Source organism: Clarias gariepinus, chromosome 4 (assembly GCF_024256425.1).
Source record: "Clarias gariepinus isolate MV-2021 ecotype Netherlands chromosome 4, CGAR_prim_01v2, whole genome shotgun sequence".
NCBI classification, from domain to species: Eukaryota; Metazoa; Chordata; class Actinopteri; order Siluriformes; family Clariidae; genus Clarias; species Clarias gariepinus.
The window spans coordinates 14937181-14965011 of record NC_071103.1 but is presented as its reverse complement, the minus strand read 5'-3'; the positions used below and the strand labels follow the sequence as shown (position 1 = coordinate 14965011).

The window sequence follows — 27831 nt, the reverse complement described above, 5'->3', positions numbered from 1 at the left end:
ACTGTTTATTGAGGGGGAAATTATTAATACACTCAAATTCATGTAGTGGTATGACAGGAATATACACCAGTGCAATTCCTACTAAGTTCCCTTCACGCGCGCCATTTCAACAGATTGGGAAATGTGTCCATGTCGCCCCCTGCTTGTGGATATAAACATTGCACCTAATTCACTTGGTATTGAATAGATTAATTGATGTAGAATGGCTATTGGCTGCGAAAGAACTCGCACAAAAACAACAATTTTACAATAAAAACGTTTTAATGTTTGATCATTTGACAGACATGTGGAAAAAATATATATTTATATATATGAAATACAATATAGCCTGAGCATCTTGGAAATATATCTTTATTTTAGGGGGTATTTTACTTTTCATCCATTAACAGTTAAAAGTGTAATTCTGAAATATTGCTGAACGGTTTAAACACTGTTTAGGCTTGAGCCAGGTTAAGAGGCTATTGCTACCAGTTCGGAAGTTTCAATGAGTAGCACTTTTATTTGCCTCCTCCAACAAATTTGCTCCTCCTCGCCCCCTGAACCTTCCCCCTTATTAAAACAACTCCCAAAAACCCTACCGGTTTAAAAGCCTCTTCCAAATGGACACGCTACAGGAAGCAGCACAGGGTGGCCGCCTGCAACACATTACCATTTTAACGCATCCTCTCTGAGAGTTGTACAGCAGTGATGCCTGAAGAAACTTGAAACAGCAGTACAGTTTGTCACTAACTTGTTTTTGTTTTTTTTCTCCCTATACGTTTGGATGATACTTTTATATCCCCTCCTTGTTATCAGCTGACAAAAATGACAATCAGGACGATGCAACAAGTTCTGTCGATCATACAGTACAATTGCATTCGTTGAGGAGGAAGACTACAGATTTGCAAACCTTCACCTGCTCACGTGGGAAGACGCTTTCTTTCTCAAGTTTCCCCCAAAAGAACCTCGTGTTCAGAAAGTTTACTGCAGTTCGCTGCCCTGCCAACGGAGTCTGCTCTGACCAACATCCATCCTAAAGGACCACAGAGATGTCATCTCCACGTAGCTGCTTCAAGGTAAGGTTGATGCATGCTTATTTTAGTCCAGATCTGTCTTCCAGGCAGCAGGCGAGATTGTCCTAAATGTAATCCAGCACTGATCCTTACTTTGCTAAAGTTTACCTCCCGGTGTAGAATGAATGGAATCGTCTTCAGGCAGTGATCACACTCGGTCATACTGTGCCTGGTTGCACCTTTTTTTACTCTTAAACCTGCACTTCACACTACTTTACTATGCGCAGCCTGCCTTGAGTCGCGTAGAAGTAACAGTCTATAATTGTTCAGATTCACAAAGCGCGCGAGCTCAACATCCACAGATGATGCGCGCGTTCGACGGGTTGCCAGATTGCAAACACACATTACGTTTAAACCTGTAAATGAATTAAAAAGTTGCATTGTGCATTTCTTTTTCTTCTTCTTCTTTTTCTTCTTTTTCTTCTTCTTCAACTTCTCCTACTTTTTTTTCTTCTTTTTATTATTACATTTTAGTAACACCTAAACAAACCTGATGACTCGGAGGTTTCACGTTTGATTGAATTAATTTTTTGCTGAATTTACCGCGATGATGATGACAGCTAAATAATTATTTGAAAGCAAATAGTAATATTAATACTAATAGTCCAATTTGGATCTGTATGCTACGCACCCCAAATATCTTCTGTACTTTTCCCGTCCAGTTTAAGGAACATAAAAACAATCTGGCAACCCGTTTTTTTCTCGGTGACGTCTCGTTCAGACTTGAATATTTATTTGGTCTGGGTTTATACAGGCACGGTGCCCAGACTTTGCTTTTTAAGTCCAAGGTGGATTGCAGCCGATATTTTAAAATAACTCCTGACCCCCCCAAATAAAAAAAGACGAACACTGCTGCGCATGCGTAATTTAATGTCAGAATTGCTCAAATGTGACGTCATTGAGTTGCTTTTTTTCCCTTTCTGAAGTAGTAGGCTTACGTAGCAACAAGATGAAATGACTCACAGGAATAGCTTCCTTCATGCTTCATTCATCAAAAGTATTGGTTGATTTCAGTCCACATGGATCTACTGACCTGCAACTGCACCTTTTTCCGCACTTTTCACTTTTTAATTAATGCTGTGGCATGCCAAAATAGTTATTTTGTAATATGATTGGCTTAAGCACGTATAACCCTTATTTAGAGTCACATCAAATGTAACTTATTAATGCTAGTGGATTCATTTAGAAATAAGGCAGCCAGTTTTACAGACGATCATGATGAAAATGTCTAAATTTCACGGTTATTATGCTCATTAGTTCAGTGATGTTAAATCATTAATCCCACAGATACTAAAGCAATCATGCATAAGTGATCACAATGTGTGACAGGACTCCTGAAGAGCAGCTGCACTTATTAGGCTGTGATGTTTTGCCCCCACTGTCACTTTTATCAAATCAATGTTGATAAATTGGGCAGCAATGTCTGAAAGCAGCTCATCCATCACAATTAACACCTAGATAAGTAGAGTACAATACCTATGGTGCTGTACTTGTGATTAGGTCATCACATCAATCATCTAGACTATGATCTCTTAATTTGTATGGGAGCAATAGCCCCAATACAGATCAATGTCTGCCACATGCACCAGATGTTGTTGCAAAGTGAGTTGAAAGTGATTCAGAGTGTGCACCATGCCTGTTTCTTATTAGTACAGTGGAAACAGTTTGAGTGAAAATAGGTGACAGAAGCACTAAACCAGACAGGCGGAAGTCAATGAATGTGCAAATTTCCAAAGCGAAACAAATAATTCACATGCTGGTAGTCTGCTCATTCATTTAAAACATGTCTGTAGCAATGTCATGAGGTGGTCATTTAATGGTTTCTAGGATATTAGATTCAACTTGGACATATTAGAAATTGGCTAAACTCAGTCAGCAATAGCAAAAAAGAAAAAAAAAATAGACATGCTGAGGACAGAACAGAATAGGACAAACCAAACCAAAGCTGTCTTCACCAGCAAAAAACCAAAAACAAAACAGAAATAAAGTCCTTGCTGTCATCAAACAGTCACCTGGCACTGTACACAGTGTTTTGACTGCGATAAGGACATTTATCAAAAGAATGGGTCTATTAAGATTGAAAATCAGTTGCTGTACAAAGGCATAGAAGAAGAGATTGCCATGCCAGAGCCATGATGCCTTCTGGAATGATGAGTTCAAATATATTCTTTGATGCAAATGTTCCAGGATGTCAAAAACAGAGCTGCTAAGGAGCACAATGACAGCTATTTGCAGTTGTGCTCATAGTTTCCCAACAAGGAAATCTGGTCAAAATCAATGAAAAAAAAAAGGAATGATGAGAAAGATAAATGCCTGCATTGTAAAGATGCACTGTAAGCACCATAACAGGAACTCAAGCACACTGTAAAAAGTATTTAAAAAAAAATACTTGGGGTGTAAGTTATATGGGACATTTACAATATTCAATTGGCTACATCAGATTTCCAACCTCAGCGTTAAACTCAGCAGGAAACACAGTGAGAAGAGGTCATAAGTTTAGAAGATATTGCCCTAGAACCTATTTTGTTGTACAATGTCCCATGCATACATTAAAAAACAAAATTAATTATGATATTATAGATGTTTTTTTTTTTATTAATATTGTATAGGGTAATCTTTCATTCAAATAAAATACATGCATAGGTAAAACCTTTCTAGAGTGCTGTTCTTAATAGCATTGAGATTGACACGTGCTGGTGTGGGAAAGGCAGTAGCTGTAATGATCTGTTGCTGAATAATTATCTTCTGCTACTGGGATTTCCCTATACTTTCCCACACATTCTGGAATCAATTACAGCTGTGGCTTAATGCGCCTTCAATATAGCACAACCCTAAAGAGGCTGTTGTAAGTCTGAAGAAAATCCCACAGACGATCACATCTTCTGTGCATCCGTCACATCTGTATGCTAGGACCTTTTTCAAAGCATAGCCCCACAATGAAGCAGTATACTTGAGAAGTCTACTTGAGTGCATTCATCAGTCTGATGAGTACTTTCTCCTATTGCACTGATTGATAAGGACAGTGTGCATTTTTTTCTACAGCTCAAGGCAAAAAGAAATTGACTCTGAGGTTGGGTTGTGCAGTGCAGCTTTACTGTAGCTGCAGTGTAGTATTTCATCTACGTTTGAAGCCGGTGTTTAAGTTTTCCCCACTGAGAATGATTCAACTTTCCAGCTCTCTTGCATTTCGACCCCTCCCTTAAGGGTCTTTTGCGCTGCTGGATCACCGCCAGCTGTGGGACGGCAACTGCTCTGTACATGCACTTACAGGCGATGAGAATAAATCTAACATTGTTCCATCTTGCAATTTGGGACATAGTGGATTTGATATGGGGTAATGTGTTTGGTTTTGACGCACTGGGGGGATGGATAGAACTAAAACTTCCCTCGACTGCTCTTCTCAAAGTTTTGCATTCTGAATAGAATAAGACTTCGAAGAAAAGGGTGCTGCACCATTCAGGTCAAGAGGAGATGTCAATCAGTCAGAATTACTCAACAGCAGCCATAGTTTCACCCACAGAGGACAGTGTTACTTTCAGTATCACTTACTCCCTTGATTAATCCCTGTAAGCACCCAGCTATGGGACATGGTTTATTATGCAGGTAGTTATAGCACCTTTAAATGAGTCCTTGGGTTCACCCAGAGTTTACAGTGGAAAGAAAGAACTGAGAAACCCACATAGCAGCTCTGGCGTTTCAGACATTAACACTGCACGTGTAGCAGTCTAAGGTGGAGTCTGCAAGGTCCACAGCGTCAACACCCAGGATCTTGTAAACATGATGACATAAAAGGCCATAATGTGTGCCAGTTAAGCTGTTCCATGCTACAGTCCCCAATAACAGCTCCACCTCTGCAAAGCGAACTGTGTTACTTAAACTACAAGGCCAAAAAAAAAACATCTGGGTGTTGAGGGTGGATTATTCAAACAGCACTTATTAACAAGAAAGGTCTTCCCCTGAAATAATAATACAGAGGGTCTTTTGCATTCAAATAATATTATATTCACTGCTCGTGTCTTCCCACAGAGATATAAACAGATGATGTCAGGAGGGTGGTGCCCTGCAACAGTGTCTGCCAAGCAGATGGGAAACTGCATCAGTTTGGAAACTTGGAACAAATGCCTATGGAACGCATTCAAATTTTGAAATAAAGAGAGGATGGGGGAATGGGAGAAATGTCCGACTGTCTGAAATATTCTGTTGCTTTTGTTGTAGATGGAAAGGCTAATGTGGTTATAAAGATACATAATGAGCAAGGCAAAAATAAAATAGAAAAAAATCCAAATGACAAAAATGCTGCCAGCTACCAATTTGTTCCTCAACAATCTTCTATGAAAACAGAGTAAAATAAGCTAACCACTAATATTCTGTCATTTTCAGATGAAATGTGAGAACCTGATCACCTACCTGAGGATTATTGGGACAACACTGTTTGGTGTCTCGCTGCTAGTGGGAATCTCGACTGCCTACATCATGGGCTATCAGTTCTTCACGACGACAGGCAATTACCTGTCCTTTGGTCTTTACGGAGCCATTTTGGTCATTCACCTCATCATCCAGAGTTTGTTTGCTCTGCTAGAACACAGAAACATGCGGCGGTCCATGGAGACACCAATCAAACTGAACAAATCACTGGCACTTTGCATCGCCGCCTACCAGGAAGACCCCGTTTACTTGAGAAAGTGTTTGATATCAGTTAAGAGGCTGACTTATCCCAACATCAAGGTCATTATGGTGATTGACGGGAATAACGAAGATGACATCTACATGATGGACATCTTTAGGGACATCATGGGCAGGGAAAAGGCAGCCACCTATATCTGGAAAAATAACTACCACCAACTTGGGCCGGATGAGACCGAGGAGTCATACAAAGAGAGCCTGCAGCAAGTCTCTCAGCTGGTACTGAACAATAAGTGTGTGTGCATAATGCAGAAGTGGGGAGGAAAGAGGGAAGTCATGTACACAGCCTTCAAAGCCTTGGGGAAGAGTGTCGACTATGTGCAGGTGAGTCTCCGAAATAACTGGGTCTTGCCAAAATAAATAAGGCAGTTGTGGAACACAATGGCACTTTTGTGAATGCTTAAAACCATGCCGGTTTAATGTTTGAAGTGTGGGGGGCTAAGGGAAGTGAATGTGTATTTAACAGTGATGCTCTTCATTAGGGATCTGCATGAGCTGCCATTCACAAATCTCAGTCTTTTCAAAATGATTTCAAATCGAAGTATAAATGGTACAAATGCATAGTACAGTTTAATGACCTTACAGCATTCATTCATTCATTCATTCATTCATTCATTTTCGTCTTCGGCTCAGAATGTCACAACTTGGACAGCTAGGAATTCACGAGGTCCATTATCAATTTTAATGCAACATTACGTTTTTCGTTTATTTATTTACTATTCTTTAAACACAAAGGCTTCTATGTCTGAGAAAACTCACTCTAGTGAAGCAAACATTTGATTCTGGCTGTAGGTCTTTCTGAAAGCCCTTTAACTAAGCAGGGAAATCAGCCTAATGTAACAATATATTTCCTTGTTTTCACAAACCAAGCCCATTGCTTTCATACACAGGTAATCATGGCAGGGACTCTTGGGAAACCTTTACAAATGGTGTGATTTTGTCTACTCGCCACCTGGTTCTAATGAAATGCCTGACCTCTGCTCCATGTGGACAGGCGTAATTGCATTTAGCGTATCACCAATCTGTCATAGCTGACTACCAAAGTGGGCTTTTCCCTAACTGTGGGGTCTGGATAGATGATCCGATTTTGAGTTTCAGCAGGATAGCCAGTTCTTTGCGTAATGGCTTACTTGTTGAATGGGGAATTGAACCACTGGATTATATCACGTTAAATCTTTGACTACACATTCGCTGCTTAAGCGAAATCTAAATGTCTCGGTAATGAAAAACAGAGTAATGAAAAAACACAATTATTTTCAAACAGAGAGAGAGATTAAATGCAGAGAGAGAGAGAGAGAGTAAATGCAAAGTGGGGCATTTTTCTCATTTTCAACTCGCAGAAATAGGAGTAGTCACCAATGATTGAACATAATGCACCACATAAAATCCACTGATTTCAGTAAAAGAATGTGCAGCTAGTCACTGTAATCCAATACAGATTGAAGTTTAATTCCTACAGTAGTTCTGGCGGTTTTGGACTGAATTTGAGCATGGAAGGGCTGATATTTAGAGAACTTGTCTCTGACGTACGTTATGTTATAAGAGGGTGTAGTTATCTTTGGACAGTCCTTGGTAGCTGCGGGTAAATCCTTTTTAAGCAATTAGCGTACATGCTTTCCTATTCTGTAGACAACAATTTAATCAAACAATCTTCTTCTTTTTTTAAAGGTCATTTTGTTTTATAGAAAAATAACAACTTGCTTATTTTTATCTAAAGCACAATCTATGTGTATCTATTTTCACACAGCTTATTTCTCTAAAGCACATTTGTTTTTTAGTTTTAAAGAACATCTTTGAGACTAGAGATAGACAAAACCACCAAGGTCTGAAACCTTGACATAAGGAAATATGGGTGCGTGTTTTGAAATACTCAGGGCTCCTGAAGTCATCCAGCATTCCCACAGCAAAGAGCTGAATCAGCAAAACGCCAACATCCCTGCAAGCCTATTCATGTTTAGTCCATTTCCAGTGCTGTAAAAACACTATGATCAATAAAGACATGAAAGAATGGCTTTTAAACATTGGACACAGGCATTTCTCTATCTATCTATCTATCTATCTATCTATCTATCTATCTATCTATATATATATATATATATATATATATATATATAGGATAGATAGATAGCTAGATAGATACTGTATATATACTGTATATGAACATGTATGTATGAGAGGTGGTAGACACAGGTACCTTGTTGAAATGTGGTTGTAATGAATAATCACAGTCGGTCCACCAGGGAGAGGAAAAAGACACATGGAGACAAGGTTATCTGAGGCATACCCTTAATCAAGGAACAGACAAGCAGGCTGAGGGCAAAACCAGAGAAAATCAGAATGTAACGGGGAACAACAGCTGAGACTAAGCATGTGCACTGAAACAGACTCTAATTACACAAACATGGCAGAGCTAACAAAAAACAGGTGAAACTATTTAACAGCCATGGTAACAGGGTAACAAGGACAGGAAACAGTACCTTTATGGTGTATGGCCTAATGGCAGTTAATAGATCAACACAAGATGCTCATATTTTACCCCAGGGCTTAGTAAAGTAGACCTACCTATTTATCAGACCCAACAAATATATATATATATATATATATATATATATATAGGTTGCAATATATCCTACATGTGATGGATAGATAAAAATTGATCATTATGATATTATGAATGAATGTTTAGGGCTTGTGTCGTTTTTAAAGGTGTGTTTGGCTTCCTCTGTGTTTCCAGGTGTGTGACTCAGACACCATGCTGGATCCTGCCTGTTCAGTGGAGATGGCGAAAGTTTTAGAGGAAGACCCGATGGTGGGGGGAGTTGGTGGAGATGTACAGGTACTTTGGTTTTCAAATTTCTATAATTTGTTCTACAGTAAGAGTATTAACTACCTCTATATTTAATCATGTTTTGACCATCCAGCACCAGACACATAAATATATTACATTTAAATATGATTCTTTGGGGCTCCATTCTATCATTAAGGTATTAGATTTCCGATAGGGAAAGACTGTTGTTGTAAGGATTTCTCGAGAGCATGGGGTCCCTACACTGATATTGAAATACACTCTGACCTTCACATTACACCCATACATGCAAGAATGGCTGTGAATTAGATAAATACTGTTATCATGCCTGTTAGAGCACTAAAATATGCAGACCATGGGGTATTCCAGGAATACAGGGAACAGGGAACCTGCATGACAAAGAAGTAAACGGTTAACTGAAGAATGTATTCATTCATTTTTTATCCCAACCTCTACATTTATTACATATTTACTACATCATTTTCCAACCTCCATGTTTTCATATATCATATATTTTATGTTACCAAAAATGTAGGATTTTTGTTGTTGTTTATGATTGTTGCAAAGGTTAGTGTGTGGATTAAGTTGTATGGCTTTTTTTGGTCTTAAAAACAACTGAATCCAACTGAATTTGCTTGTCCTTGTATCCCTGCAGATTCTGAACAAATATGAATCATGGGTGTCCTTCCTGAGCAGCGTGCGCTACTGGATGGCGTTTAACATCGAGCGAGCCTGCCAGTCCTACTTCGGCTGCGTGCAGTGTATCAGCGGGCCTCTGGGAATGTACAGGAACTCTCTCCTCCATGAGTTTCTGGAGGACTGGTACAATCAGACGTTCATGGGCAGCCACTGCAGCTTCGGTGATGACCGACATCTCACGAATCGCGTGCTCAGCCTCGGCTATGCTACTAAATACACCGCGCGCTCCAAGTGCCTGACCGAGACTCCCATCACATACCTGCGCTGGCTCAATCAGCAGACTCGCTGGAGCAAGTCATACTTCCGAGAGTGGCTCTACAACTCCATGTGGTTCTACAAGCACCATCTGTGGATGACCTACGAGGCTGTCATAACTGGCTTCTTCCCTTTCTTTCTCATTGCCACGGCCATCCAGCTCTTCTACCACGGTCGCATCTGGAACATTCTTCTCTTTCTACTGATTGTGCAGACCGTGGCGCTCATCAAGTCCTCATTTGCCAGCTGTTTACGAGGCAACATCGTCATGGTCTTCATGTCCTTCTACTCAGTGTTATACATGTCCAGTCTTCTACCGGCAAAGATGTTTGCCATAGCCACGATAAACAAATCTGGCTGGGGTACTTCGGGAAGGAAGACGATAGTCACCAACTTCATTGGCCTGGTCCCCATCTCAATCTGGTTCACAATCCTATTTATCGGTATCCTGTATACGATTGCCCAAGAGACGCGAAAGCCTTTTCCAAATTCTGAGAAGATAGTCTTAATAATAGGTGCAATAGTGTATGCCAGCTACTGGGCCGTGTTTTTGACTTTGTACATGGTTCTTATAGCAAAGTGTGGCAAAAGGAAGAAAGATCAGCAGTATGACATGGTGCTTGATGTCTGATGTCCCTCACTGTGTTCACCCTGCCCTCTAAAAGTTTACATTGTGAACAGACTGCTCTGCTATTGCTTCTCCACAGGTGATTAAAATGATGACTCCATCAAAGAGAGCTACTATTGCTGCTGTGACTTGACACTAAAGGACATTTCCTTGGAAATGAATAAGAAAACACCAAAAAAAAAAAAAAAAACCTGAAACGAGGTTCAAACAGATGATTTTTGGACTGTTCATTTTATACTTCTCTTCTTCACAAAAAACCACCAACTAAACTTTCTTTTCCTTTTTTATCCAAGAAATCGATGTTTATTTCCTATGCACTTTTATATCTTCTTCTCTTTCTTCAAACATAATGCTTGACAAAGAACTCAATGAACAAATACCTCAGTGGTTATGTTTGCATTGTGTGATTGACTGGGATACAGTCAAGGCTCATTCTTTTTTTTTTTTATAATTTATTGTCTTTTTTTTTTTAACCTTGTTTTATACGTAAATATAAATGTAAACGTTTTTAATGAAGGCCAAACACAATGTCTTGGTCATGCTGTATTTTCTATTTGCATATTGTATTTCTTTTCCTTTTTATATAGACAAGTTTATTTTTTCTTAGCCATGAAAGATTCTTTATTTTCAGTCATGAATATATGAGAAAATGCAGTGTGCATTTAACTGTTATTACAATGACTTGTGCATCCGACCAAAAAAATGTGAAGCTGGCTTTCGTGTTTGCATTGATGTCAGTACAATGCAATTCAAGCAACAAGTGATTTTTGAGGAAGAAGACTAACCTGTGTTATTGAATTGAAAAAGTATTACCTGACAAGAAAACCAGCATATTTATAGAAACACTCTGTGGTTCATTGTTTTTGTACCTGATTTATTGTATTTTTGTACATATATTATATTTGGCCTGTCAACTGTTATGAAGACTGATCAGCAATGTATCACATTTGAAAGTATTTGCACACAGATATTCACACATGGAGTTCTAAACATGTCCAAAATCAAATGCCGTGATTCTACTTTGTACTTCGGGTAGCATCATGACTTTTTTTCTACAATGTGATGTGTTTATTATTTATGATTTAAATGAGCCTATTGACAAGTATCTAATAATGCTGATGCTGATATAAGACGTATGAAATACTAGATGTGATGTCAAATGAACTGGCCTGTGAACCCAATTGCAGGCATGTTACAACTCTTTCTAATCTCAAGAGGAAATCAATCAACTGAAGGCTGGAATTCAAAATTGACTATGAAAGTATTTTCTTGCAATCTAATTATGCCAAATGTTATGTAGGCAGTATTATTATTAAGCACTTTTTGTGTTTGTGCCAAATTGAAAAAACTTGTTTCCTACCATTCATACATAGTGTTTTTTGTTTGTTTCCTTGAATAAAAATAAAGAAAGAAATTGATTCGAAGCCTTGATGGTGAATGTGTGTTCTTTATTTCTAGAATTACGGAATTTCACTTGACAGATAAAGAAAGTATGACCTTTGAAGAAAGCTTTATAATCAATTTGGCCAGAATGACGGGGAATTCCTCTAATGATTTCATCAGGGATGAGAAGAAGAACAGAGAGTTTTATCCCACACTGCATCATGAGAATTTCCATGGTGAAGTGTGTTTACTGTATACAAAGAGGATGGGGTGGGGTGGGTGGAAGCAACACAAATGGGTTTACACGTCAACAGTATCTCATAAATCAAACAGAATAAATAAATAAATAAATAAATAACTTATAAAACAGCATGGTTCTGTCAGTGGTTCTGGTTGCATGGTTTATTTTAATCCACTCACAAAAAGGTTTTTTGTTTTTTTTTTGCCCTAAGGTGTTCATATAACAACTTTTATAAGGAGTGTATCATGTCAGGACTTTGTAACAGTCCAAATTAAAACTGTTCCTTTAAGTTTTATGACATGGGAAAGTTTTCTGAACAGTGAGATTTGCACTGTTATTTCTCTGTATCATGCCAAGCTGCATAATTTAATCATTTGTTTTTTGGCTTCACTTTAAAAGAGTGAGAAAAGATGCACGAGGATGACAGGAACTAACTTGCAGATGATCCACAACGTTAAATACAATATAACTATAAATTAACAAAAAGTACAACTCGTTCTGAAATAAATTTAAAAAACAACTTTTTATATAGTTGCTGGCACATTGCTATGGTAAAAGATGAATAAAACACTTTGTAGGTGTTCTTTGGGACTTGCTTAATTTCAGGACATATCAAACTGTCATGTTTTATTCCTAGGGTATCAGAAAACATATCAGGAACGATGTGTGAAATGTTTATATCCACTTCAAAAATTTGGTGATGTTATCTGTGCAAGTGTCCATGCATAAGCTCATATTATTTATAAATAGCTTTTATGAGAGTAACTCACAGATTAAAACAACACTACCAAAATGTGTTCATAAATAGGACATATAACTGGAATATGTTAAATTTAGGAAGCTCTAATTCAGTATCCAGCAGAATCCCTTTTCCAGAACATTTATAACCTTGGCAAGCTTACTGTCTGCACTCCAAGACCTTTGTACAGCAGCACCAGGTAGAATTGGATTTGGAAAAGAAATAATCAGAGAAAGCAAAATAATAATAATAATAATAATAATAATAATAATAATAATAATAATAATAATAATAATAAAATAAACTTGCTATTGTATTACTATAGAGACAGATAGATAGATAGATAGATAGATAGATAGATAGATAGATAGATAGATAGATAGATAGATAGATTGATTTTGGGGCCACCCCACTGCCATTTTTTATATACTTAAGATTAAGTATAACCTATTGGCTTACAACACCTGGAGCGGATGAGTTAAGAGTCTAGCACATTTTTTGGGTTTACAATTTATAATCTTTGGTGCAATGTCACTGAACATTGGAGAACATATTTGGGGTAAATTACTTGTATTTTCTTTTGTTAGAAAGCATGGCTGCTTGCTGTCAAACACCTAAAGTCTGTCAACCAAGGCTTCCAAATGCCAGGGGAAGGGGGCTAAGGGGAATTTGTTTTAAGTAGTACTGCCACACTTTTGCTATGTTGCCAAAGTAACTGAGTAAACTGATGATCTGCCACGCCTACTTCGATAAAAGGGTTCAGGCTGCTAGATCTAGTCTTAGGTAAATTAGCAGAGTTGGGAGTCTCATGGATGTAGAGTATTATGGTAAAGTGGTATATTTGAATGCTGTCTTTTTCCCCCACTCTCATTGATTAACTGATGCAGTGACTGGTTCCTTCCAGACCACCTCTGTTCTCAGGACCTGTCTGACTGGTGTCCCGCTTCTGGTTGAAGATCTCATCACATGGAGGCATTGTGTGGAGTTCTGCGTGGGATGCGTGTCATGAGACCCTGTGTGTTCTGCTTGGGATGCGTGTAGCATGGTCAAGTTGGGACGGTTCCACTTGATTATGAAGATGGTCTTGGACTCGTTTGTACAGCTGTTTTCTGATGGCTTGTGAACAGTTTTGTTTCTGAGCATCCAATATTAAAAGTGGATTCCATATTAACTTAAACATCTGTCTTGTTATACTGAACTTCCAGCTTCCTAACACAGTATGACTGCTGATCAATCTATTTTCCAGCTATCACCCAAATAAAGAATCTGTTGAATCTGGTTACTCTCAAGGTTTCTTCCTACTGCCATCTCAGGGGATTTTTCCTTTCCACCATCACCTTTGGCTTATAATTTTTATTTATATACATATTTCCTCACATACTTATTTCCCAAATTTTGGGGGGGATTCAGTAAAGCTGCTTTGCAACAATGACCATTGTTAAAAGTGCCATATAAATAAAATTAAATTGAACTGAATTATATTGATTTAAAATTAAAAATTTGTGTGACCCATTATCATTTACATTTTAAGAGATCTAACTTTATGAATCAGCTGCGCCATGTGTACTGGCACATGTGCAGTATGTGAATAAATGACCTCGGTTCTGAATTACATTTAATGATAGCATTTTTTTATACAGAAAAAAAAAGTTTGGCCAAATTTTATCACAACCCTTTTAAGTGGTGTTCAGTCTTTTTACTAAATGTGTAACAGCTTCTGTCTGACGCAGGATTTTGGTGAGCTGCGGCTCAGAAACTGTGCTTAGGAATAAACTAATACTGCAGATATGGATCAAGTCCTAAACTGGACCTAGTATCATATAAAAATTACCTTTAAATTGAGAAGTAACTCAATTATCAAGCCCTGTTTGCCAAAAAAATCCTACAGCTTGTCCTATGTAGTTTACATTCAAATCTAATTCAGTTCAAAAAACAACTTCCATCGGTGACCTACCACCGCCCCCCCCCTGCCTTTTTTTTTTTGCATGCGTCAGAATTGGGGGTGGGGTGCAGGGTGTTGGTGCCAATGCAACAACTCGCCTAGAGCCTGCACAGGATTACCTGCTAAACGTAATTCGACTGGTAGGCTGCAGTCAGTGAAAATGAGTTTGGCTCGTGTCTAGCTGTTCAGAGTTTCCAGAGTTGTTGGCAGCATCAACTCATGGACAGACACAGGAATACAGCTAACACATTGCCGTAAGGAGCTCCGAATGATGTAACACATGTAAAGCTAATTGCTTGATTTTGGACTACTTTGGACAAACAAGTAAATCTATGCCTTTTTTGTTCTCTTATTTCCAAACCATGCACAAAAAACAGTTGCATACATACAGTGTAGAATTCATCAAAGGTCATCTGAAAAAAGCCTGATGCCATTAAGATAACCTCAGTAATTTAAATGCAGAGTGGATTTAATGGGACAAAATTGTGTAATCAAATGTTGGAAAAAGAGATGGCGATTTTTTTTCTCCTTATGGCGCTAGTAATGATGCCATTTGGAGCAGTCTCCCTTTTGGGAAATGCCTGCAGCCTTACTTTAATTTTAGATTTGACCGTTGTTGTTAACTTGATTCTTTTAGTTTTTTTTTTTTTCTTCAGTTCCATAGCTCTACTTTACTGTAATGTTGCCTGAACATGATGAGAAGCTGAGACGTTTCTTTTGCGTAAAACAGAGTGAGGTAATGCTCGCTGGTCTGACAGCTACTTACGTAGATAACGGTTTGATCTAAATGCAAAATGCTGCAACAATCCGCTTAGGTGCCAAACCACCCAGTCTTTAGGGAGGAATTTACCAAATTTGGGTCTATTCTTTTCTGACTCTTTTGTCCCGCATTAAATCTCGGGTATGACTCAGAGTCCACCTCAACGATTGAATACTAGAGTAAGAGCAAAACTAATAACATATTGTGTTAGTTACATATGGGATGCTTTATGCTTTTGAGGGTTGGTGTGGATCCTGAACCTATCCAACACCGGGCACAGGGCCAGAGAATAGACCATATGATGGAAAGCCATTTACACCTAGCCAATCCGTCTACCTAGAATTCTAAATAAGGAAGGAGGAAACACTTGAGAAACTCCTCTCAAAGGATAGCCCACGTTCAGGATCGAACTGTTGACCCTAGAAAGCCATTGATGCTCTTCAGTTGCACTCTAGTGTTTTATCCAACCTTAATTGTATAAAATGCTTTGACGCCATGAAATTAGACCATCCTGGATAAACATGCTGTAATTTTAGGATACTTCCTTTCTTTAAATATTTAATCACTAGGAAGGTCAAAGTAGAAACAAACTTGTAACCCAATTAAATACTTTTAAGAACTATTTTATTTACTTTATTTTGTATGTACTGTTGAATTAAACTATAAACATACCTAAATATAAAGTATACCTAAAGTAGGGAATAAAACCATGACGTAAAAGGAAAACGATCAACAACAAGGTGGTCTGATTTTAAGTGTAGTTACTATTATGACCTCAAAGTTTTCCTATAAAGTGATTTATTAATCCACAGCTATTTGCCAATCATCAAAAACAAACACATCATTATTTTAATGGTCGAAAGTGACAGATAAAGCTGTGGAACTTCCCAAAAGAGTTGGTTCCTTTTACCCATGGTGTAAAACATACAGACTGTTACAAATCACTGACACTCAAGCCTCTTTTTCGTAGATATTAAAGCTCGTACGTCCAGCTTTACAACAGCTGCAACACATTTGTTTCTAAAGGTCTCGGTTACTGGTTTAAGGTTAATAGGGTTCTATGCTGATTGAGAACTTTGGTGGCCATGTTACATTTATTACCGTAGTGTTACTCAACTGAGTTAAGGGTATACTCTTAGTAACAGAAGACGAAGCATGAAACCACACCCTCAGACTCAGACACTGGTTTTATACGATTCATGGTTGGCATGGTGAAGAGAGTGATTACTCCTTTAATCACTAAACATGTGTAAGTGTTTAATTTTAAGTGTTTCATTGTTTAGCCCAGCAGGAATAGACTCACACGGAGACGCCCGTCTTGCTTTCCTCTTCACTGGGATTGTTCACTTTCATCATTAAAACCTTTCTTTTAACTCAAGTTTTTTTTTTTTTTTTACATGTTTGATAAAGAAGCTGCTGTAGGCTGAGGTTTCCTAGAGTGTTAACACCCCTCCCCACAAACCTACACACACACACCTACCCACACACACCTACTCACACACACACACACACACCGACCCACACACACACCTACCCACACACAGACACACAGACACACACACACACACACACACACACACCTACACACACTCACACCTACCCACACAGACACACACACACACACACACACATACACAAACACACACATACACACACACACACACCCACCTGCACACTCACACACACACAGACACGCACTCACATACACACACCCACACAAACCTACTCACACTCACACACAAACACACACACCTACACACACACACATACACAAACACACACATACACAAAGACACACACCTACCCACACACACACACCCACACCTACCCACCCACACACACACACACACCTACCCACACTCACACACAGACACACACACACCCACACGCATGCACACACACACGCACACACACATACATACACACACTCACATACACGCACACACACACACACACACACACACCCACACGCATGCACACACACACGCACACACACATACATACACACATTCACATACACACATACACGCACACACACACACACACACACACACACACCTACCCACATACACACACACACACATACACACACACACACAATTGAGTTTGCAAGAAAGAATTCAGACTTCCCATCCACTCCAGCTGGCTTGTAATGCCAGTCATGAGCCTGCAACAGCTGGGAGAGTTAACCCGAAAGAGTGGGGAATCGCAAGCTTCCATAGGATCACTCAAAACACACAACCCTGCTCCATAGTCTCCAATTGAGATTTATGACGCCGGTTTAACACATTATTTAGCTACATGGTACATCAAAGCAGGCTACAGTGAAGTACAATGTGTGAGATTAAGTGTCAGTCTTCTCAGACCTAAAGGTGTTTACTGTGACACAATAGAGTCTCTCTGGTGGTCTCTTCTAATCGTAGGTGGCCGAACAAATGTGCCTGATGATGAAGGGAGTTCTTTCAGTCTTCATCAAGCAGACGTGTCCCCCTGACAGTGCTAGACATAGGGATGTTTTTCACAATTAGGTTAAATTTAGTAATTAGGGGTTAAATATGGTGTGTCTGAAGCTGTAACGTGAGAAGGGGGTTAAATTACCCAGGGTAGTCTACCCAAGGTCAGACATGTAAATCAGCAATCTTAGGACTGCAAGACTTCAAGAGCGGATCTCAGCTTCCAATGCTGGCAGCTGTGACACATAGTTATAAATCACTCCCTATAACAAGGCTCTCAAAATGTCACCTCAGAATGTTCTCTCTCCCGGCCAGATGTGTTTATTCTGCGAATGTTTTGTATTTTCCAATAATCAGTTTTGAGCAAAATCAGGCTTATAAAGCAAACATGATGTCATCAGCAATAAAGGAAATGACGAGCATGCAGAAATACACACACACACACACACATTTAAAGACCACATGTAACTAACGAACAACTACAGATGGCTAACAAAATTTTAAAAATATGGGGAAAGTCGCCCTTAATTGATTTTTTGTATTTGTGTAATATATTTGGCCACCCTGAGCCACAGGATCTCCTTGGTAGAGATCCTGCACATCTCTGAAAGTCTCTGAACATTAACATGGTAAAATATATTTCATCAGTTAGTGTTTTGATGTTGGTGGATAGTGCTGTCTAATACATCAGTCCTTGTTCTGTTAGGTTAAAATCTAGTGAGTGTGATTGCACTCCCCATTAATTTATAATATAATTAAAGAAATGACCCTCATCAGATTGCAAATGATTTATCATAGGATAAAGATGATCAGTGAGAATAAAGGTAATAGTTTGCAGTGTCCTGGAGGACAAGAAACTTCAAACCATGATGTTAAAACTAAATTTTATTAAGTATTCCCTAGCTATACTTAGTTTAAGGCTTAAGCCATGTGATCTATTCATAGATTTCTCCCTATTTTAGACATATTCAACCTCTAACAATTTGGAAGAGCAAAGGCTGTTACATGCAAAGACCCCATCTTTCTGAATGACTCTTTATGCACCATAGAAGTAGATTTGTAAGCTTTTAGTAAGAACTTGGCGAGGTCTAGGCCTCTGTGGCAGGCACAAGCATAACAGTGCAAGCTTAGGCATGAAAAGGCATGACTCTGGCAGAATAGGGCATGACACAAGCAGAGCAGGGAACTGCTTGAGAAGAACATGAGCATAGCTTAGACTTTACCCTAAACAACCTTGCACTCTGTGTAGCCAACCTTTCATTTGAGCAAGGAGCGGCAACCACCCTGTGTGCCTTACCCTGGACACCTCTGTGCTCAGAGCCCATGGTTGGAGCATGGTACAGGGAGCTCCCTGATGGACTCACCCTGGACAACCTAAACATTGTCAGCCTTTTGCCATTGTGGAAACCAAACTTAGCCAAATGCTGGCATTCTCAGCCTGAAGTTATGTTGCCTATTGAGGTCCCTATTGCCTACTACAACAGCAATCAAGTGTTCTCTCTTGAAGGAAGGTTTTGTAGGGTGCAGGTATAGGCAATATTTCATTAAAAGATAAACCTCCAAACACAAAATAAAACAAGACTAGACTTGAAACCAGACGAAAGAGATTAGCTTAACTATTAACACAAAACAATGAACAGAAATGGAGACGCCAGCATCTTACAGTAGCAATAGCATTCGGCATCACTAACAAGAAACAGTAGACAAAGAACCGGGTAACACATGGAGCTTAAAAATAACCCAAATCAAGAATAAACCGAAAACAGGTGAAGAGAATTAAAAGAAGAAGTATTAAGAGCTAAAGCATATGATGCAGGAAACAAAAAACACTGTTCATGTACACAGCCACTGATGTGCTGCCAGGGGGAAAACTCCGACAGCACATATCAGTGGCTGCGTCGTCAGAGTCATGTCTGTGTCATGATGAGGGGTTCAAAGAAAATGTTATGTCATGCTATGTCATGGTAGCTGGACTACAGCACCCATGAGCCTGTGTAAGCCACACATTCTCATCAAGTGCATGTGTTTTGGGTTTAAACCTGATTGGTGTATTTCAGATCTGGGCTTTTCACAATAGCTTTTCTTGCATCTGTTGTGCTTCCCACCAGGGTTTATAGCCCCTGTTTATGTCCATAGTCAGAGCTTCTTTTCCTGTTTTGATTATCAGTGGGTTTTGTGAACAATGTTTATTAAAGAGAAGCCTGCACCTTAATCTGTCCCGTATATCCAGACAAAATGTTCTAAATAATGTGCAAATATAATTTTAACATCACGTAACATTATTTTGTTTCTGTACAGAGACTTTAATATTTACAAAGCATGAGTCTAACCTCTGACTCTGTGGGAATTTTAAATTGAATGTACCTCTGAGAATGTTTATAGAGATTTAAACTGTTGCACTCTACTCTATCATAAGCCATGAGAAAGCAGGTTACAAACTTGACTACTCAGAAAAAAGACATTAAATACTATTTGTAAAATGGTTATATAATGTTTATATAACATGTAATGTTGTTTTCATAATGGATCATTAATTACTGCGGATTTTAAATGACTTGCGAATCAGAATATTCGATGATTTGTGAAATCACTTGGTATTGTCCTATGCAAAAGACTTGCTTCTTAGATCCTTGCATGCTTCTAATACAAATGTTCCTTTGCATATACTGGTGCGATTTAATGGATATGAGATTAGATGGAGCAGGATGAGATTAAAAAGTACCTTCATTTATTTGATTTGATGTATGAATATTATGTTAATGATGATGCAGGTTTAACTACTAATCATGAGCATGCACTTTGAACAATTGTGTAAGATTGATTTTGGAAAAACATTATTTGCGTTACTCATTTATTTCCCATTCGCTTTCTGGGCAGGGTCTTGGTGGATCCTAAACCTGGCCTGGAAAGAGTGCAATGCATGAGCTCTTTGGATGGGAGACCAGTCTATCGCCGATCCACCTACTATTATGGTTATGGAAGGTGGGAGGAAACTGTAGAACCCAGAGAAAACCCATATGAACATGAGCAGAACATGCAGAGAAATTTTGGACAAAGCAGAATCAGAGCTCAGGATTGAAATGTAAATGTGCAGATGTGAGAAGGGAAAACTACCACCAGTACAACCCTTTATGTAAAACATAATCAGTTAAATACCATTTAAATCTATGAGGTGTGCTCTTAAATGCTTTTAAACTGTACATCAGAATGATTTCAATATCGTCTGTGTAAAAGTAGCTTATTTTGGGAGCAACTGGTGGATTTTAGATAAGGAACACAAATAAAGCCTAATGTCAGTGACAAGATAACTGTTATTACATTATTGGGAGTAAGTAAATTTAAACGTTTCTGCTAAACGAATTTGTTATAATCCATCAGAATGGGCGTATTTGAAATTGGAAACCGTTTGAAATTTTGTAAAGCAATCACTTTTCTGGAACGTTTAACCCTTGTCCATGATGACATCATGATCCTTTAATCACTCTAACAGCTCAGCTCAGGTCTTTTGGGGGACTACTCCAGTCTTAGAAAGCTGCTTTCATTTGAGACAAGATCAAAATAAACACACCATAATTAAATTTAATTTGTTGGACTTGTTGGCTCCATGACTCGTTTGACCTTTCATACTTTGGTGCAGCTCACAAAAGTTCCTGCATTGTTTTGATATGGAAATGCACAGCTCCGGAGTGTGATCTTGCTTTGCTTTTCCACTACATTGAACAGCACATGGATAAATGTGTGATTCATACACTTTCTGAATCTCATCCTCAAGGTACTAAGCTATATTGCTTTTTTATCTTATTTGCTGTGTTCTGGTTTGAACCTCTCTTTGGTAATTACAGTCGATTATTTGCTGGCTTATGAAATAGCACTATGTACCAAATGCAGTATATGTCGGTTTTCGATTTTCACAAGAAAAAAAATAGACTTGGTGTGCAAAGGGCTTTTACTATAAAATATGATGTAAAAGGAGGCTGGGACAAGGAGATGGCAGGGCCCCTTTGTTATTCAACCTCTCCCTTAAACCATTTTAAACGAGTTTAAAAGTAAACTCCTGCTGCGCGTTTGCAAGTGAGTCTGGAAAGCTGCAATATGATCTTCGCCTGCATATAAAACACAATGCCTCTTAGAGAGAAGGAACATTAAGCACTGTCAGAGTTCAGGCCTAAATGCTAAAGATCTATTGGGCAATTCCCCCCCAGATTACTATCCATATTATCCTGACAGCCCCCAGTGATTGTGCAAATGCGAATGTGTTTGTGTATACTGAGCTAATGGGGCTTTTTTTTATTGTTACATCATTAAGGTTACTGATGTAGATAATTTGGCGTAATATTTCATTTTTTTTCCCCAAACCGAATCTATTTCTCGCACTGTTGCTCCAGTGTCATGATTTGTTTGTTTGAACATGCGCCAATCGTTTCATAAGTATTCGGACACACGGCGTTTCCATAATTTATCCTCCACCACAGTGGAACTGAACCGAAGCAGTCGAGATGTGCATGTGGTTTAGACAAAAGGCCTGGAAAGCAACAGAAAACAACTAAAGTGGAACAGAAAACTGATAATGATCCCCAAACATATTGCAAATGCAAGCCAAGAGCTTCTCAACACAATGAAATGTCAGACAAAACTGAAAGCAAAAAAGACCCACAAACAAGTAGTTACTGAAAGCAGCCGCAGAAAAGGCCAGGCAAAGGGTTCCAGAATTCAGACAGTCATTGACGGCAAATCATTTGCCTTCAAATACTGTATTAAAAATAATCCCACATTTTAAATTATGTTCAGTTGTTTTTGGGCCTGTGAAAATGGAGGCATTATAAAAAAAATTGACAGAAATCTGTAACTGCTTTAATGAAGATAGAAGCTTAAACTTTATCTGTATTGTTTTATTTCTAACCCACTGTGTTGGTATACAGCAAAATTACAAAAATTGTCCAAATATTTATGCTCTGACTGTATATGGAAAAATTACGTTTAAGGTTAAGATTTTAATTGCAGCTTATCTGTTGAACTGTGCAATGTAATGTAATCTGTTGGTTTGAACAGTTATGCACCGTTCATAAGTAATACGCAGTTGTAAATCATTGTTATGAGCAGTACTGACCTTGCTGAAATGTCAAACCGAATGTATATATTATCTTAGTACTTTTATTTCTGATGCATTGTGCGTTCATGAATGCAATTCCATTGTAACCCTACATCAACTTTTCAATTATTTTTTTATTTGCTTAACAGTCCAGAGCCATATGTTACAAACATTGTCCATGGATCTACATGAGGCACAGAGCCAGATACAGTGCTGACAGGAGGAAAACACACGTCTCAGTTAGCTTGCGAGTAGAAATTCCTGCCAAATTGAGCTCTCGTAAACAAAAGAAAACAAATGTCGGTATTGTGCAGAGTGCTGGTTGACATTTGAAAAACTTTTTAACATGACAGTTCCCTTCATTGATGATTTTTAAGCACTTAATTTCCAAATAACGATTTGGTTTACAATCCTTCTAAATGACTAATCGCTGTGACTATTCATTCAGGGTTTTCTACAAGTTCTTTACACCATCTTGTTTAAAGCCACAAGGAACTGGGTCTACCATGCCAAGCAAAGACAAAGCAACATCTTCTTCCATTCAGTGTGTAAGGCTGAGAATGCTACAAGCTTCTGATTTACAGCTGGGCTGAGATTACCCCATGGGACTTCCCTCTGGTCCGGATGCTGCACAAGCATGAGGACTTCCTGCGTAGGGCTCAGGACACAGCCGAGCCTTCATGCAGTGTGAAGAACAGCCGTCTGTTCCACCAGCTCCTTTGCCAGATTCAGTCTATGCGTCTCACTCTTATAAACTCACATTGCGACACAGCGTGTAACCTCGTACCTACATCCGACATGCATGCTACTCTCCTCCTGCACAGATTTGGTTGCGGGGCTTAGTGGATTTGATTCAAAACACATGATTTAACAGGCACCCCCAGGTGTTCTAGTATGACAGGAGTTTTGCGTCATGTTGGCTCATCGGGATTTAAAAAGCGTGGAGTCAAGACACGAAACAGAAAACACATTCGGAACACATTCTGAGCTCAACAAGCATGCATTCAATGGGGGGAAAAAAAACAAATAACATCCCACCCATATGCAACATTGCATTTGGAACTTTTTTTTTTTGCAATTCGGAGCAGATCACTTTATGTAAACATTGATTTAAAAAGCCTGTTGCTCTACCGGTGCTGGAATTATCACAGACAGCTTTTTCAGATGCTGTGCAATAAAGGCTACCGGAACACAGCAGCGCTTCAGAGAGGCTCGTCTGCCATTATTCAGGTCATTTCCTCATCAGTTTAAGGGCGGTTGGGGATATGCAGCTGTACGGCACTCTCCAGCCTCGCCTCGGTTCTTTACTTACGCACTCATTCCAATTGCTTTAGCACCGCAGTACTGTTGGTGGAGAACGAAAGCGTCTTGAAGGGTTGTAAACCCCACCTTGAACATGTGCGTAAGAGAGAGGGGCCTCTTTCCTAGAAAACTGCTGAGGCATTCTAGACCACGTTTACTGGGAGTTTAAAATATGCCTTTTGGCATGGTACCATTAGATGATGCTAAAGACTCAACTTATATTGAACTTCTAAAAAATATATAGGTTTAAATACAAATCTACAGCAAGAGTGCTGAGTGCAAAAAAAATAAACTGGACCTACATGCTAATATAAGGAGGGGCTGAATCAGCAGGCTGAAAACATTTATATTACAGATTGAATAAACACCATAAAAGAAGCCCAACATTTGAGAGGGTTTGAAGGTTTCACAATATTGCCTGATTCCTTTCAATGAATCCAGATGGTTTTAATTGTTGTTGATTTTTTTTTTTTAGTCATTGCCAGATTTTGATGAGTCACTGTGTGTTTTTGACTGTTGTCTTTGCATGGGCAAGGTTTAAAATGTACGTCTTCCAGAATTCTAAGACATCTGTTTTTAGTGTATACAGTACACAAAAGCTGTACTTTGTAGCTGTATATATTCTGGAAGAAACTGGCATCATGATTATAGGACTTGGATCATAAGTAGGAGGTTTACATCAGGGCTTGTGTGAATCGCACCACTCGGAATGGCAAATTCAGTATACATTTGCACGTGTTCCTTTCTACGCTACACACACTCTCATTAAGACGTGCATTTTATGTATATCGACAAAAAACTGTGTGTGGGCTCACAGATTGCACTTTGAAACTTTGCTCTGCATTTCGTGAGTCTTCAGAATAACTTTGAAAGGACGGCTAATTTACTAATTCTGTGAAAGGAAAACCTCAAGACTAGGGAGACTGACATGCATCAGACAAAGATGTGTGTAATAGTCTGTTTTGGGGAAAGTGGTGTAATTTGGAAAGTAGGGTAATTTCTCTCCTAAGGGTCATTAAGAAAACTTTTAAGAAAACGTCTTGAAAGAGATAAATAAACTGTATTGTAAGAGAGAACCTGGCTCCTGAGTGTCATTTGTATTCCAATATAAAGATTTTTGATGACGTCTATCTGATCACTTGTCGTTTACAAGACGATTCCAAGATGTTTGAATATGATGGTTCATATCATCTTCATTTCCTCCATTAGTCTCTCCTAGAGTCTGTAGGGCTATTTTAAAAACTTGAGATCTACACTTTCGAAATGTCCTTCCCACTGCTACACTGCCAACATTTCATAGTAACTTCCACAAAACCTCTCCGAGCCATTATGTGTCAGCTTTGCAAAGCCCTTAAGCTAGGACATGGAGGTGAGTAGTATCAGCTGACAAAACAGGTTTCGTTTCCTTATACACACCTTACACTTCCTAGTGAATACTCTGATTAACACAATCCCGCAGTAGTGATGCAGAGCTGAAATCTAAGCAGTATTGACCCATCTGGCTCTTTTCCATTCACGGCCAGAAATCAGTATGCGACTTAACAGCTGAAAACTGACCTCAAATACCCAAGGTCTGGACAGTCTGCCCTTTCATGCACAACCATCCTTCGGCATGGGTTATTACGAAATGCAAAGCAAGTATGCAGTAAGGTGTGAAGGAGCAATGATGTCACTAGAGTAGGGGGGAGTTATTTTGAGAGGCGTGAGGACATAGAAAAGATGCTACATCTGTTGGTTTAAAATCAGGGTAAGCGGGTTTGGATGTGGTTCGGCGTACAGACAGGCAGGTTCTTGTAGCCTGCACACTGCGTCTCTGTTGCATTGGAAATTTTTGTGGGACAGCAGGAATGATGGAGCCAGTTGCCAGTGAGGCACTGCACAGTCTGGCACTTTGGGCTCCCACCCTCTGGTGTGCATACATTCTGTAATAGAAGACACATTGTTGGAACCTGCCAAAATGAGCGCATGTTACAGGCACTGCCCTCTGCTGCGTGTTAAGCTTCTAACGGGCAAAAAAAATCCAAAAACATGGCAAACAGTGTTATGCCTCACTCTGGTAAATAGATCACAGCCAGAAGAATTGTGTCACACACCAACTTGCCATATTCACTTTTTCTTACATATGTAAGGGTTATTTTATTTAAACATCAGCGGTTGGGATTGGTCTGCCACAATGGTTTCAGCTGGCATTCAATACTGATTCTGCTTATGTTATTACCCTAAAATAATTTTGCCGTGTTAGTTCATAAAGCACGTCATGAAACTGGATATTTTCATGGTTTATTGTAGAGACATCCGTCAAATATGTGATGAAGAGTCTCCCATAAGAGACCCAGGACCTTTATATGACCACCAAGAAACATCTGTTCAATTAAACACCCAGTGCTATCAGTTCCAATGAGCAGGAAGGACATGAGAAACAACAGGGACTGAGGTCATTACGCTGAGGTTATGAAAAAATAATCAAGTTGATTTTTTTAACCCTTTCATGCATAAATTATTTTTATAAATAATCCAGATTATTTTATACATTTTTTTTTTTATCTATGGATTCGGGTGTGCCCAAATAGATCATACATTTAAAAAGTAAATTAATTGTCCATGAGCAAAAAGGCTTAAACAGTATGGCTAAAATAATAAGAATAAGATTAAGAACCTCTTAATATGTTTTCAAATATCTAATGTTTAGAAATTATTGCATGTAGCTATAGAAAGGATAATTATTATTTCCATAGAAATAAAATCTAGTTTTCTGGCACAAAAACATTTCTTGCTTAATTTTTTTTATTTAATGCTTATCCATCCATTAATTTAACCATCATTGCAAAGTAGTTGGCTACAGTTTCCTACAGTGCTACTTTGCACCATCGGTCAGTGCTATGAGTGGAAGCTACTTGTTTGTTGTTTAAGTTAAGTTGCTTATGATCCAAACCTTCTTGCAGCCTACAGGTGCACATGCACTCACACTCTATGGGTAATTGTTTAACTCCTTTTGGGCCACACCAAAAGTTTTACATAGATTTGCAGTCATGCACAAGTCATGTGAAGGTGGTTTACTGTATCTTCCATACATTCCAATAAAATACAAAAAAAGAGGCATAAAATGACAGCTGTTCTCTTCTGACCACAAGGCAGAGATGGAGAGGGGTGGACACAGCTGACTGATATGGAACAATACTTGCTTTTCAGACAGAGATGTTGCACACATAGTTCATATAACAAGACTTAAATCTGAGAAAGTGGGAGAGAGTTTAAAATATCAGTATTATTTTTACTAAGCACTTTAGAGACATCATCATTTGCCAGATGATCTGCACAGCTGCATAAGCCTATAAGACTAGCATTAAAGTTATACGATTCCAGGTGAAAGATATAGTGTGTGGTACGTGCAGGTGGATACATACAGTGCATTTGTGAGTGCATATGGTTTCATTAGAATACAGAGTACACCCCTGTGCACTTTAATAAATGATTTCTTCTCACAGGTCAAGATGTGTGGTTCATCCATAAATCACATAAAAGCATCAGGTTCAGGACGGACTCACATCTCCATTCAAACAAAGCACAGTATAAAACATTTATAGTGAAACCCGGATGTCTTCATGTTCAGCTGCATAGAGCATCAAATTTAACATACAGTACATACATATATATATATAATTTTCTTTATGTTTTCATGTTTTGATTACAGAAAAGGAGAAATGGAGAAACTTTAGGTAAAGGTAAGGTACAGGTAAAGGTACAGCAAGCTCGAACAACAAGAACAAGCTCTAAAGCAGGCATCTTGCTTGCTGAACAT

At 38.8% G+C, this 27831-nt stretch overlaps 1 protein-coding gene across 1 annotated transcript; it reads left to right on the top strand.

The window, feature by feature from the left end:
- Positions 1-606: 606 nt before the first annotated feature.
- Positions 607-11509, top strand: has2 (hyaluronan synthase 2). Its single transcript, XM_053495417.1, has 4 exons — positions 607-1055; positions 5433-6059; positions 8470-8571; positions 9197-11509. Exons 1-4 carry the CDS (start codon positions 1029-1031, stop codon positions 10124-10126), a joined length of 1686 nt encoding a protein of 561 aa, XP_053351392.1. The 5' UTR covers positions 607-1028; the 3' UTR covers positions 10127-11509.
- Positions 11510-27831: the final 16322 nt, after the last annotated feature.

Coding starts and splice junctions, on each gene's coding strand:
- has2 (XM_053495417.1), top strand. CDS start 1,029: ATGTCATCTCCACGTAGCTGCTTCAAG. Junction 1,056..5,432: donor CTCCACGTAGCTGCTTCAAG/GTAAGGTTGATG, acceptor TGTCATTTTCAG/ATGAAATGTGAGAACCTGAT. Junction 8,572..9,196: donor GAGTTGGTGGAGATGTACAG/GTACTTTGGTTT, acceptor GTATCCCTGCAG/ATTCTGAACAAATATGAATC.